This window comes from Amborella trichopoda, chromosome 10 (assembly GCF_054954075.1).
Source record: "Amborella trichopoda isolate Santa Cruz 75 chromosome 10, AtrichopodaSantaCruz75HAP2 v2.0, whole genome shotgun sequence".
In the NCBI taxonomy this organism is placed as follows: domain Eukaryota; kingdom Viridiplantae; phylum Streptophyta; class Magnoliopsida; order Amborellales; family Amborellaceae; genus Amborella; species Amborella trichopoda.
The window spans coordinates 43,917,975-43,933,495 of record NC_142345.1 but is presented as its reverse complement, the minus strand read 5'-3'; the positions used below and the strand labels follow the sequence as shown (position 1 = coordinate 43,933,495).

The window sequence follows — 15,521 nt, the reverse complement described above, 5'->3', positions numbered from 1 at the left end:
ATTACAAAAAAATCGATCAAGTATTACAAAAAAATCTATCATGGATTACAAAAAAAAAAAAAAAAAAAAAAAAAAAAAAAAAAAAAAAAAAAAAAATTCCGTACGAAAATCGCCGATTCACTGTTTGGACTCGCCGATTCCGTACAGTGAATCGGCGAGTCACTATACAGAATCGTCCGGTTCTCTCTAGAACCGGACGATTTCCGATTTTTTAGCTGATACGATCCACTTTTGCGATTTCCAAGTCGAACCGGGCGAGTCCGGTTCGACTCGGCCTTTTTTAAAACACTGAACACACCCCTATGCCATCTCAAGAACCTTTTGATTCAAGCTGGATCACTAATTTTTCGAGTCAATCGATCGCAAGAAGAAAATATCGCACAAAAATTTGCGGGACTGAGATCTCAGTTTACTAATAGCTGATAGAATCATGCTAAGGGGCTTCCAGAGATTAAAGGCACGAAGTTGGGCCTTAACTTTTAAAACTACCAAGAGTTTTACATCAATTATTCACAAAAGATAATCACTAGTGTTTAATAATTTAGGAGCAATTTTGATGGTTACATAATAGAACAAACTGACCCCTCATCGTAATATTGACATGGACTAGGCTCAATGTAATGATAATGACATAAAAGAGGTTGCCATTGGCACTCCATCTTTTTCGGTACTGGCTCTTCCTTCTTTTTTTCTGTTGCTGGTTTCACACTAACCAGCTGTGCATACCCAAATTTCTTCCTCAGTGAACATGTCAGGCGAGCTGAATCGATCTCCTCCCCGATCACCGTTAGTTGGTTCTTATCACCATCAAGTTTTATGACTTCCACGCCTGCATGGATTTTAAAAAATTATTTTGGATTATAATGCTCCCTTTGTATGTTTACTTTTGTTGTGTTATGCAGTTTTTGGAAAAATGTAATTAGTATTTCCATTGACAAAAAGTTTTCAGTCATTCGATATCCATTCACCAAGTTTACACCCATCCCAATATATTTATTGACATCTCTAATTAAAAAATTTAGTATCAGAAATTTTTATATTTATTTTCAATGCAAAATATATTGTTTCAGTAATTCTTTATGATGACCTGAAAATTTACTTACATTGCTGGTTATAAAATTTAAAGATTAAAAAATAGTGTAGATTGAGCAGTTTTATGAATTCTTGAAAATTGACGGCCTGGATAATACGTTACAAGATGTATTGTTTCTAAGACTTGAAATCGATTTTTCTCATGTCCATACATCTAGAGGGTCTTTCAGCATTGAAATAACTCCTCCTAGTGAATTTTTGAGATGCGCCTTAATTGATGGCTTAATCAGCATCAAAATAATACCCCCGATATTATTTTGTCTGAGCAAGCCACAGATCTTTATTTCTGAGCGATGTTTTTCACATAGTTGAGAAGCTATATTTTGAAATGTGAGAAAGGAAAGAAAAAAAGAAAGAAAGTGCAGTATTATTTTCTTTTTGATAAATAAAAGCAAAGGAATTTATTTGGTAAATAAAGCAACTTGGGTTAGATATTCCCACTTGGCAACTAATTGATGTAACAATGTTTCCACCCTTTACTGCATGAAGAATTTTTTAGAAAATATTTTCAGTCACAGAGACACTCACCAAGTTGTTTGGCAACGTTTACCATGGCTTCGGAATGGCACTTTTGACACTTCATGCTCACCTTGATCACCACCTCTTTCTGCAAAAGAAAACCAGCACAATACTTCATAATATATCTACATGACACCATGCATATATTTACATACATCTAACATACATACATACGAACATAAATCAGAAAATTAAGAAAAGTAGGTATTGACAGTTTAGCAGAAATAATATTTTTCAATTATGGACAAAAGGAAGGGTTGATTTGTGTGTATATGTGGGTGCAAATGATTCGAACTGGTGTTTCGACGCACTTTCTTAAACGACAGAGATCTAGAAATGGTACAGATCAAATGCATTTACGGCTGCCATGGAGCCGGATTCAGGGAGGGCAGGCTCGAAATATTTTCTTAACCCCGACACATCCCACTATTGGTCAGATGATGGCTTTCGGGCCGGGCCTTGTCCCAGCCGGCCCATATATACTTTTGTTTTTGAAGGGTTAGATCTCTCTCTAAAGAAGTTTCTCAAAAAGCCAAAAACATTCTTCTAATAAAAAAATGTAGTAAAGTATAAAGGAAAAAGTTTATGATAAGGATTCTACCTTATAATGCATAACTACGGATGCTCCTAAAAAATCTATCTAAAGAGGTAATTTTAATGCTGAAAAACCTTTTGATTGATTATCTCGATATCTGTAAAAAATAAAAAAAATTTAAGTCTAAAAAATAGTACATTTTACAATATATTATCTACGCAGGTCATTTTCAAGATTTTCATATGTTCATAGATCTACTTGATTTTAACTATTTTTTTAATTTAAAATTTTATAATTAGATATTAAAATAAATTTTAAGATAATCCTAAAAACATTTTACATCAAAATTATATACCTTGATAAAATTTGAAGGTGCACCTTACCTCTACCCCTACGGATGCATCCCTATGCAAAAATGCACCCCCTAATAAAATCGAATAAATAAATTTATTTATTTTTTGAAATTTTACCCAAAAAAAAAAAAAAATAACACGTCCGCCTCCCATCCAACACATGGCCAACTATTTATCTCTCTCTCTAACAAACGCTTTAGGGAGGGTGATGGAGGCAAGCAGAGGTCAATTTGGTGGTATATAGAGAAGCTCTTAAAGCTCGGTGGATGGGGATCGCTGCTTTCTTCTTAGCTTTACAGTGGAGATTCTAGCACAAAATGGCGTGTCGGGCTTTATTTCTCCTGTAACAGCTAAACAATAATAGCAGAATAACAATAAGTAGTAGATGAAAAATGAGAACACGAAAGAGAGAGAAGTTTTGAAGTGGGGGAGCACGAGAAGATAAATAAGAATAGGTTGAGTTGCAGGAGCAAGCTTTCTCTCTCCTCTTACAATATTTTAGTTTCTCACTGAAGGCATAATCAATATGCATCCATGGCCCCAACCAGTGGGTTTTCTCTGTGTCTTTAGAGAGAGACTAGGGAAGTTAAAATAAGAGAGAGATTGGGTTTCGCAGATAGAGAGGGAGAGAGAGGTTTGGGTATGTTTAAGAGGGCGACTTTCGGCGTTATTGTGGACCTATTTGGCCCGGCCTGGACCGAAAAACAAAACGCCCCCTCAACAGCCCTCCCTCCCAAAACCAGCCTCAAAGCCCGGTGACAGCCCTGTAAAATGGTCCCCGGCCACGGGCCCAAAGCCGGAGGCCAGCCCGGTCCTTTGGAACCCCTAACCGGATCGCAAAAGTTTGCTTTCTCTTTATGTATTGCGATGACTCCAATGTAGTAAAAGGATGGCAGTTAGTCATGAATAGCAAACAATCTGTCCAAACGTGTTATGAAAATAACAACACAAACTGGACAGAATTCTCTTGCTCAATGGCAAAAATGCTCCAACCTGACCATGCCTGTGCACAAGCACTCAGACGCATGCACACAAACACACTTTTGTGTGCTTGCATTCCATCAAAGACTCCTCACGAGGATCTTATCCAATGGTAATGGTTCAAATCTTTGCAGCCGCAAGATACAAAATTTTTTATATTGAGAGTTTTCAATTTTATATGATTATAAAATCCGACGAAATTGAAAAGACCCTCAATATAAAAAACTTGCTGCTCTAACCTTCAACGATGTCGTCCTTCTTAATCTAAACCATCCGTTTCCAAAAGGCATGAAAATGCCGAAGCCCATCTGATACCTTCATCTTCCGAGAACTCTTCCTCTCTGTATGTATGTATGTATGTATGTTTGTAGAGAGACTCCTAGGATCCCCCACTTCTGTTGTGGAGACTCAAGAGGCGGCCTTTTATATTAGCTAGCAAGGGGTGATCCTAGTCCCTCGGTTTCACTACTTTCTGATGTCATTCTCTCCACAACTAAGGCCCTGCCAGCTTCTAACCACATTTTATTTTATTTTAATTTATTGGTTTTTCGTTAGTAGGGCAGGCCGTAGTTATTGAGTGGTCCAAGGTCCCTATTCTTGCGGACTGCTCTTTTTTTCTTATTTTTGGATAAAAATAGTGGTTTAAAGTCCCCATCCTCAAACAACACTTTATTTCTTATTTTTTACGAAAGCGGCGGTCCGAGGATGAAGACCTCGGACTGCTCTCTAGACTTAGCAGGACTCAATTCCAGGGTTGTTCGAGATTCCCATCGTCGAGCAACTTCATTTCTAATTTTTTGAGAAAAACAAAGTATGGGGACCTCAAACCACTCTACTGGGGTTTGCTGTGTTCCAAGGGCAATCCAAAGATTCTAACCTCGGATGGCAAATTCAGAAAAAAAAAAAAAAAAAAAAGCTGACCGGCTTTCCTTGTAATTTCCGCATAAATCATATCGTTTTGTATTTTTAGTAATTATTTCAAATCCATACGTTATTTATTCAAAAAATTATAACTACTAACTGGAGCATATCTTTCATCCACCCATTGGGGCAAAACGCTATATGAAGGTACTTTTAAGATTTGAAGCTTGGGAATGTAATCTATTTAACAAGCTACCGACCTTAAAAAAAAAGAAAAACAATAAAAAATAAATAAAAATCTTATCCAACTGTCTGTGTTCGAAAAAAAAGAGTAATCTCCTAAGATGGAGCAAGGAGTGTATAACTATTAGCGTTTTTTTTTTTCAACAGATATAATTATTAGGGAAACCTTTTTATGTTCCCTTACAACATAGAAGTTCTATCCTCCCCTTATCCAAACGTGTCTATTTTTTATTGGAGGGTGAAGATTGCCCCAATTAGAATATCACGTCTCTACACTATTTTATTTTTATTTTTATTTATAAACTGTTTTGACACCAAATTTTGGACGTTTCCTCTATTAAACCCGCACTAACGAAAAAAAGAAAAATTATTTTCAATAAAGTAAAATGATCAAAATACCCTTAAAAGATTCAAGGGGTATTTTGGTCATTATTTTTTATGGAAAAATTATTGTTAATATTTTTTAAAAGTACGCCCCAATGAGAAGACGTCACATACCAAATTTTATATTCAAAAAAATTGTAATAAAAAATTAAAAATAAAAAACTTTGAGACGTCGAATCTAAAATAAAACGATGAATGGCTTTCTTGATAAAAAATGGACGGATGGATGGTAGAGAGATGATAGAACTTCTATATTGTAGGGGAACATAGAAAGCTTTCCCTAACTATTGAGTGTATAGCATGCTCCAATAGGACACCATATATGCTCTTAAATAAATAAGTAAATCACAATAAACACGGGTCCTAGAAAATTTTCAGGACTATTGTTCCTCAAAACAAAGACTGCCCTCTCAATATTTACCTCGGGATTATGGATCAGATGTTGGGAAGTTCTACCATTTTTTTGCATTTGTTTATTTAACTCATTTGGGTCTTCTTATCGCGTATTGACCGTAGAGTTCAAGGTCAAGTACTTGAAAAGTTTTGCAATCCTATGTTGTCATTAACTCGAGCGGCGCACAATTAAAAATATATAAAAAAATATAACTCAAAATATAAAATGATCAAAATACCTCGAAAAATGATGGGATCATTTGATCATTTTAAATTATTGAAAATATTTTTTTTATATTTTTATATGGTGCGCAATAGTGTTAAGTATATACGTCCAAATTTAATCTTAATCAGATTTATATAAAAAACATTAAAATTAAAATAATGATATGTATTTTGAATTACTCGATGAAGATCTTTCGGTTGGGATTCCATCTATATTATCTAGACCATCCATTTTCAAGATTTTCATATGTTTATAGATCTACTTGATTTTAACCAATTTTAGAGTTTACAGTTTTATAATTAGATATGGATATAGATTTAGAGATAATCCTATGATTTTTTTACACCAAAATTATATATTAATATAAAATTTGGAGTTGTGCCTTAATTGGATTGTTTAAGGTTGCAACCTTATAGAAACCCCACCTTTTTTATATTTATATATATATAGAAGATGCTACGGTACGCCGATTCATGGACCGCTCAAGTAAACGCCGAACGGCCCAGATCGAATTTGGGCCGATTTGACAATCACGGATATCCGGTAGTATTGAATTTTTTTTTTTTATTTAAAGCCTGTATTTATCAAAAATAGGGGAATCTACGAAAAATATGATCAAAATATTTTACATTAAATAATTTGACCAAAATACCCCCAAAAATTTTCAGGGGTATTTTGGTCAATTTGGTTTTTACAAATTACTTTTTTAATATTTTTATTAGGTACGCCTAATTTAGATGTACATACATTCCAAATTTTAGATCATTCTAATTTGTAAAAAAAAATTAAAATTCAAACATTCTCGGACAACCGTGACTGTCTGATCAGCCCAGATTCGATCTAGGCCGTTGGGCATTTACTGTAGCGGTATGCACATGGCTATATAGGAAATTTTTCCATATATATATATATATATATATATATATATATATATATATATATATATGGGTGTAGTTTCCATAAAGTTGCAACCTTAAACAATCTAACTAAGGTGTACCTTCAAATTTTATCATAATATATAATTTTGATCTAAAATGTTTTTAGGATTATCTCAAAATCTATTTTTATATATAATCATAAAATTTTAAATTCTGAAAATAGTTAAAATCAAGTATGAAAATCTTGATAATGGACGGTGTAGATACTATATTGTAAGATGCACTATTTCTGAGACTCAACATCTGTTTAGTTTTCATAGTCATACATCTCGATGTCGAGATGATCAATCACAAGGTTTTCAACATTAAAACAATATTTTCTGATAGATTGTTGAGATGCATCTGTAGTTCTACATTTTAAGGTTGCAACCTTATATAAACTTTTTCCTAGAGAGAAAATAGATCCTACCAGCCCATGAAATAGTGTATGGCTATTAAAAGAAAAAATATTTTGAGTTCTTGAGATAGTGTATCTTGCAAGATTTTCATGTGCTTATATATCTACTTGATTTGAACCATTTTAGAGTTTAAAAGTTTATAATTAGAGATGATAATAGATTTTCAAGCCATCCGAAGAAATTTTTTATATCAAAATTACATTTGTAATAAAATTTAGAGGTGTGCCTTAATGGGATTGTTTAAGGTTGCGACCTTACGCAAACCACACCCCTTAACTTTTAAGACTACCAAGAGTCTACATCAAATATTCATAAAAGATAACCATTGGTGTTTAGTAATCTAAGAGCATTTTTTGTTGGGTTTATGTGGTATTTTAAGGCTTTATGAGAGCTTGTATGAGTATTTTATATAGTGAAACATAAATTTAGTGGGAGTATGGTCATCTTGTAGATCATACTAGGCAAATGCGATTTACCGATACCCAGACTAGACTCAACGTGTTAGGCCAGCCAAGTTTAGAAAAACCCAAGATACCTGGTCATAGGGATCTACCAAAAAGAGTTTAGTGGGTTAGCCCTTGATGAGGCCGGAGTATACTCAGATGAGAGCTGAGGGACTGTGTAGCCCTTACGTGTGATGAATAGCCTTTATAGACAGTGCTAAAGCATCATCGTTATATCATCACACAGCATGTACATAGATAGTCGTTTTGAGATTCGCCAAAGAGGGTGAAGCGTGTACATAGGCAAGAAATTTCTCTTATGAATCATAGAGTCATGGTTGCATCTTGGTCTGAAGGATCATGATTTTCTCTAGGGAATAATCTAAAATCCATAAACTACTATTGTGTCCCCTAGTCTATTTGGTGGTCTAATCATGAGCGATTGTAGTGTACTGTGGGGCCCATGGGAATTACTAGGTCAGATAGAGAAAGCTAGGTGGATTGTGGTCTGCAGTTGAAAGTGAAGTGCTCTAAAATTATATGGAACCATCCATAAATATAGGGATCCAATTTAGAATATGTGTGATTGGATGGGGCCCACATATGGCCACTGAAGGGTGGCACCCCCTTGTTTGTTGGCCTATCTTTTGGGTATAACCAACTTATATGATAAGATTGAATAATTGAAATATTTAGTACATCTTTGAATCAAGATTGATTCATCCAAGAAATAAAGATTAAATATACTAAATTAGAAAGTAATACTTTGTTTATTTAAATATTTGATGTGAATAGATGTAAGACACGGAGGATAAAGCTCTAGCTCATGTCTTTGAATCTTGATGGTCGATCAAACAGATGGATGATTCAAATCTCTCACCCCACATGTCTTTTTAGATCGACGGTCAAGATTAATCCTACAAATTGAGATAAACCCCAAGACATAGAAAATCTATATAAAGAGGCACTTCCACCTCATAAAATCTGGACACTTATTCTCTTTTCTCTCTCTAAAGGTTTATCTCCCTCGATGGTCAAGATTTAACCCTACAAATTGAAGCAAACCCAAGGACATATAAAATTTATATAAAGAGGCTCTTCCACCTCATAAAATCTGAACGCTTATTCTCTCTTCTCTCTCTAAGGACTTATCTCTCTCTCTAAAATATCTCTCTATAGGTGGCACGTTCTACTTAAATCTTCAAGATCTCTCCCAAGTTTTTCCTATGGGTCACACTCCAACCAAAATCTCTCATGCGAAAGGGGCACGCCAAATAATCTCTCTCAAGCCAAAAGGCACATCCAAGTAATCGCTCTCAAATCAAGGGACACACCAAATAATCTCTCTCAAGCCAAGGGAGCATGCCCAAGTAATCTCTCTCAAGTCAAGGAGGCATGCCCAATTCATCTCTCTCTTGTTTCTAGGTTGCACGTCCAAGCTCAAGTTAGCTTGTGGTGGCTTGATTTTCTCAAGCCAAGGGGGCACGCCCAAGTAATCTCTCTCTTGCTTGTGGTGGCTTGATTTTCTCAAGCCAAAGGGGCATGCCCTAGTAATCTCTCTTTTGTTTCTAGGTTGCACACACAAACAAAGGTTAGCATGTGGTGGTTTGATTTTGGGTAGCACAAAGGAGGATCTTCTTGCTAGTAGATATCTCCCTCTCTCCTTGATCTATCTTTCATCGATCCAAAGTTCAAACCAAATGACAATTTCTCATCTCTCCGAAGATCAAATCAAAGGGGCTTGAGCACGACTAAGGCATTGAGGGCTTAGTTGGTTCTAGATTGAGATCCATGGCTCCAAAGATCAAGCCAAAGGGGTTTGAGCAGATTGAGATCCATGGTTCCAAGTTTTGAACCTTAGGTAATTGGCTTTAGATTGAGATCCATATGTCATTGAAAGAGTTTCTCCATATGTGAGAGAATCAAGATATCGATTATAAATCCGAGCACCATCAGAAGAAGGAGTCTCGGAAGGAAGAGACTCGGTGTGGGGTGTACTAAGCCCAATTGAAGTAATCTTCGGCAATTTTATTCCTTTAAATATTTATTTGTGATTTGATATTCTCTTCCCATAAAATAATGAGTTAAGGTTTTGATTTAAGGATTTGTATTCAATAGTGGTAGCAAAGGGAATGATGTTTTTTTTCTTTTATTTATTTATTTCAAGAGTTATTTTTTTGTAATTGGACATTGTGTGTGGTCTTGCCGGTGTAAAAAAAAATATATATATATATTTATATACACCGTACTTGATCACATGGTCCTACTTTCATTTTTTTATGGTTACATGATAGAACAAAATGGCCCAATAGGCTCATTGTAATATTGATATAGACCAGGCTCAATGTAATGATGTTGATATAAAGGAGGTTGCCATCGCCATTCCATCTTTTTCACCTCTTTCTCTTCTTTTACCTCTTTCTGTTCTTTCTCTTCCTGTTTTCCTTCGGCTGGATTCACACTAACTAGGTCTGCATAGCCAAATAACTTCCTCAGTGAACTTGTCAGGCGAACTGAATCGATCTCCTCTCCGATCACTGTCAATTGGTTCTTATCACCATCAATTTTATGAACTCCACACCTGCATGGATTTTGACAAATTATTTTGGATTTTCAATGTTTTTTGATTTTCAACTTGTATATTTACTTTATTTTCGTATGCAGTTTTTGGGAAAAAGAATGTAATTAATATGTCCATTGACAAAAGTTTTCATTCATTCGATATCCATTCACCAAGTTTACACCCACCCAATATATTCAGCCAAAAGAATTTGTGCTCCTGCGGAAGCCATACACTTTTATTTCCGACTTAATAAAAGCAAAGGAAAGTATTTGGTAAATAAAAATACTTAGGTTAGATATGAGTACTTGGTTATGGAGACACTCACCAAGTTGTTTGGCAACTCTTGCATGGCTTTGGAATGGCACTTTTGACACTTCATGCTCACCTCCATCACCGCCGCTCTCTGCAAAAGAAAACCAACACAATACTTCAAAATATATCTCCATGAAATGATGCATATATGTTAAAGTTCGATAGAGCATGAGCACATATATTGAAGGTAAAGAGAAGAAGAGAGATAACACAAAATTATAAAGAGAAGAAAAGAGATAATAAAAGATTTAACATGGTATCAGATCGAAAGAAAACCTCCACGCAAGAAAACTTCTTGCCCCAGTGCCATATAAAAGAAAACGTCTGCCTAAGAAAACCGAAAGAAAACCTCCTTGCAAGAAAACTTCTTGCCCCAGCGCTGTGTAAAAGAAAACCTCTGTGCAAGAAAACCTCAAGCCCGAGTGCAGAAAACCTCGGTTTTCTTGCGCGGACGTTTTCTTTTGTACGGCACTGGCAAGAGGTTTTGTCTGTGCTTATGCTCTCTCGAACTTTAACAATAAATTTACATACATAGAACATGCATGCATACATACATCAGAAAATTAACAACAGTAGGTATTGACAATTTAGCAGAAACAATATCGTTCAGTTATGGACAAAACGAAAGGCGGATTTGTGTGGTTTGTTTCTTTTGGGACAAATTTCATGGGACAGGAACCCGAACAAAAAGGCAACTACACAAAGAGCAGTTTAAGGCTAAACAAAAAGTGATCTCCCATTGCATTGAAAGTCAGCTTGAAACTTACAGAAGAATGAAGCTTGTTTGGTTGGACAAGCTTGTATGTATGTGTGCACATGATTCGAGTGGTGTTTCTAAGCAATTTCTTAAATGACAGAGATCTAGAAATGGCGTATATCAAATGCATTGCAAAAGTTTGTTTTCTCTTTATAGAAAGTGTGTGTATTGCGACAATGTTTGATGATTAATGTAGTAAAAGAATCACATTTAGTCATGAATAACAATCTGTCCAAACGCCTTATGAAATCACAACACAAATTGGAGAGAAATCTCTCGCTAATTGGAAGAAATGCTCCAAGTGCATATGCACAAAACGTGACCATGCATGTTCACCAGCACTCAAACGAGCGTTGGAAAAATCAAACCGGAATGGTTAACCGGACTAACCAATAACCAACTGGGTCAATAGGCCAAACCAGGGAAGTCCCAGGTGGTAAAAGAAATATTAAAAAATACAAAAAAATATAATAAACTATAAAAAATATGTTTAAAGCATGATTAAACAAAACACATCCAAATGAAGTTGAAAATTAATGAAAAAAAGGATTTTAAAGAATCAATTTATGTCCAAGGAAATTTTTAAAATTTTTTAAAATAAGATGAAAAATGTAAAAATACGTATTAATGGCCAAAACAATTTCCAATCGTTGCGAAAACGATAAAAAATGTTAAAAAATGCATTACAAACAAAATCCCTTATTTTATAGGATTTTATATATTTTTTGAATTTTTTAAAATAACCTGGCCAAAACCAATGGACACAAGCCAGAGGCCCGTTCAAATTAACCAGGGAGCTAGAATTCGAACCGCCCGATTTTTCTATGCTGACTCAGACATGCACAAGAAAACAGTTTTGTTATGGAGAAAATACATCAAAGACTCATGAGTTTGTCACGAGGAGCTTATGGGGATGGTTCAAATCATTCAAGGGCCATGCCTTTTCCAATCTGTTTCCAACATGATTGAAAATCCCCATGCCCATACGGTAACTTCATCTTCCAAGAACTCTTCCTCTATAGAAGGACTCCTATTGGGGACTTAAGCCCATGACCTTTTATACTAGCCAGCAAGGTGTAACCCTATTCACTCAGCGGGGGTAAACAAAATATGATTTTCTATAACCAGGGTATGTGTCCAACGTTTTTTTAGTCACATAACCGTGTTTTGTGTGAGTACAAAGAGGTGCGGGTTCCCAAAGTTAAGAAAAAAAAGTGAGTTAGGTAACACGCGGTTTTGTATAATCACGAGGGCTGATCATCAATTTGACTACTTTTTCATGAAAAACGTTCCCCTCTGCCTTCTTTCTCACGACAATGAAGACCCTAGAGACGAAACTGTGCCTTCAACTTGTAGGAAAACACTGAAGAAAGGTCCTCCATCTTCTTTTCTAGGTTTTTACAGTCTCAATAATACAAGAAGAGGTTTTCACAGCCTCACTTTCTAAGAGCCAGGGATGGATCCCACGTAGTAAACAAGGCCAAAAATTTAGAAGTACCCTCTGGACCATATATTTCATTCACCCATTGTGATAAAACCCTATATAGCGTATTTTTAGGATTTGAAGCTTGGGAATGTAATCTCTTTAACTAAGCTACAAACCCCAAAATAAAAAGTTCTTATGCACTATATCTGTGCTCGAAAAAAGAAAATAGCCTCCTAAGATTGAGCAGATAATGTATAACTAATAAGTGTACAGCATGCTCCAACAAGACCACACCATAAATAAATAAATAATTAACAATAAGGATGGGTCCTAGAAAATTTAAAGGACTACTTTTAAGGACTACTGTTCGTTTATTTAACTCCTTTGTGTACCTCTTAACACATATTGACTCCAGTGTTTTTAAGGTCAAGGCCTTGAAAAGTCTTGCATTCCTCTATTTTTACTACTGAAGGGACCTCCATAATTAATATCAATCTTTTTATGTTTGTTATTGGGGGAAAAGGTAGGATCTTGAATACGTCTAGAAGGTAACCTTATTTGAGATTTTCCAATTCAAGGCAAGTGTTAACAAGTTTGGTCCATTGTTCACATCAATGGTTCTACGTGCATAGAAATTGCCTTTATAATTGATGGAAAAGTAGCATTCTAGAAGGCCTGCGCAAGAGTTTTCAGGCCTACCTGCAACTTGAGAACAATTCGAGGCTCTAATCATCTATTAAGGAACTTTCTCAAAATATATCGGGTTTATTACTGATGTAATATTTTACAAATTTTCAAATATTCCGAATCGCATGTGTTTCGAACGGATTTTTTAAATAAAATCAAAATAGATCGATAAAATGTTAAATAGTTCATCTCTACATAGTTTTTGATAAATTTATTTTTACAATTATTTTGGATGTGGCCTTAATACTGTACTTCATCGAGATCTTGTTGTGCACTTTCTCCCTCAGGCAAAATCTCTACTTAGGAGGAATATTTGGATCTGAAATTTTGGGATTGACCATAGATTCCCCCAAATTATTGAGAAAAAACTGGATTTTGACTTCCGTAGCATAGATCTGAGCATCCAAAAAGTCGATCATTCCTATTTGATTTATATATGTGTGAAAACAATTACAAACATTGTTGGCTAAATATGAAGTAGATGAATACAACTATAAATCGAGTGTGAGAAATAAAGCAAACATAAAAAGCACACCACAACAACACACAATTTACGTAGTTCACCCCATAAAGCTATATCCATGGCGTCAGCAATTAGAAGTCCATCATCACAATGAAGATTACAATTTTGGATTACAAGAGATAATACCTATCTTTAAACATCGGTAAAAGACCATTACTGATCTTCCCTTCTAAACATGCTCTTCAAACCGAGCAATATCATCGATCAACATCGTCTTTCCAACCGCAATACCGATACTGAAAAAATAAGCTCGAGAGGAATATAGAGATTTTCTCTATCTAAAAGTGGAAGCTAACCAACCCAAAACTCGTGAAAATACTGTTTCTTTCTCGAAGGTCATATATCTTTCTCTTGGAGACCCATCTCCATGTTGGAGATCTACTCCTATAACTCCAAAAGTGTGACCTTCAAAAGATGAGTAGTGAGTTTTCATTCACTCTCGCTTATTTGCTTAAAAAAAAAGTCAATTTTTTTATTTTTTCTAATACTTTAATCTTTAGGGAAAAATATGATCACGATGATTTTAGCTATAACCAAACCCAACTATTACTCATTATCGATACAATCTATTAATAGCTTTATACATACTCAGTGTGTGGTCGTTAAATTGAAGTAGTCTCCCTTAAGAAAAGATTTTACGGTGGAAGAGAAGGGTAGACATTCGCATGCGATATTAGGTATGAAATCAAATGGGCAAAGGGAAAATGTGCCGGCATAATGTTTTAAGGAAAAGTTGTTCGTGAGTCAGGGTGCAAGAGCCCGCTACCTCACCATCGCGGATCTTTGAGATGGATGTTGTACAAAACTTATGGTTTTATACGGTGCAATTTTTTTCTCAAAAATTTCACATTTTACATATCCATTTTTGTTATATATGTATTTATCATCATCTTAATCTAGATCATGAATTCTTAAAATTTTGGATTAAAAATCCATCTTAAATATGGTTTAAGAGGGGACCCGCACATGTACAGTATGAGTCGGCTGACTCATAGAAACCCCAATGATTTAAAGCGGGATGATTTATCCTGGAAACCGTACATCATGCATTGGCGGACGCAATTCCACATGCGCGTATGCCGTCGAACATCCATCTTAATGACGAATGAATGGATGAATGCAAAAAAGTTGTGGTCCTTACCAAGATCTGTAATAGGCTAAAACCGTATCAAGAAATATTATTATATTTTAAAAATCATTTTATTTTTTATATTCATGTTCACCATAGTGGAGGTTCTTAATCTTCAAAATTTTGTAAATAGGTTAAATTTTGGAGAGAGGACTCATGTGAATGGGTAAAAGCGGCATCTGCCGAAAGCCTCAAGGGTGTGGTTTCTGTATGGGTGTAACTTTAAATAATCCAATTAATGGGCACCTCCAAATTTTATTATAAAATATAATTTTGGTATAAAAAAAAATTTGAATCACCTCAAAATCTATTTTCATATGTAATATAGAATTTTAAATTTCAAAAATGGTTAAATTCAAGTAGATCTATAAATACATGAAAATCTTGAAAATGAACGGTCTAGATAATGTATTGTAAGATACACTATTTTTTAAAACTCAATTTTTATTTTTTCATATTCATACATCTCGATGTCTCGATGTAGATATGATCAATATCACGGTTGGGGCCAGGTAATATCAACCCAAGTACAGTAGCAAAGCTTGGGCCACAGATGTGCTTTTGGTCTACAGATGTACTTTTGGTCCCTTAGTAAAAGAAGCCTAGGCTGATAATAAGCATCTAGCACCACTTAGGCTGAGCACAAGCCACTAGTAAAAACGTAAAGGCAAATGGTTTGATAGGGCTCAACCCTATCAAAATAAGTAAAGCCTCACCTCATAACTCATCCATCATCTCCGCTTGAACATTTTGGATGT

At 35.1% G+C, this 15,521-nt stretch overlaps 1 protein-coding gene and 1 long non-coding RNA gene across 2 annotated transcripts; both read right to left on the bottom strand.

The window, feature by feature from the left end:
• Window positions 1-449: 449 nt before the first annotated feature.
• On the bottom strand, window positions 450-3,893 carry LOC110008408 (heavy metal-associated isoprenylated plant protein 2). The gene is made up of 3 exons (XM_088849236.1): window positions 3,720-3,893; window positions 1,621-1,699; window positions 450-829 (listed from the first exon to the last, which is right to left on the bottom strand). The coding sequence occupies exons 1-3, from the start codon at window positions 3,786-3,788 to the stop codon at window positions 561-563; spliced, it is 417 nt and encodes a 138-aa protein (XP_088705362.1). The 5' UTR covers window positions 3,789-3,893; the 3' UTR covers window positions 450-560.
• A 5,687-nt stretch (window positions 3,894-9,580) lies between these two features.
• LOC148780260 (uncharacterized) lies at window positions 9,581-11,447 on the bottom strand. Its single transcript, XR_016042277.1, has 2 exons — window positions 10,255-11,447; window positions 9,581-9,947 (listed from the first exon to the last, which is right to left on the bottom strand). It is a non-coding gene; the product is annotated as an uncharacterized LOC148780260 (long non-coding RNA).
• Between the last annotated feature and the right edge of the window lie 4,074 nt (window positions 11,448-15,521).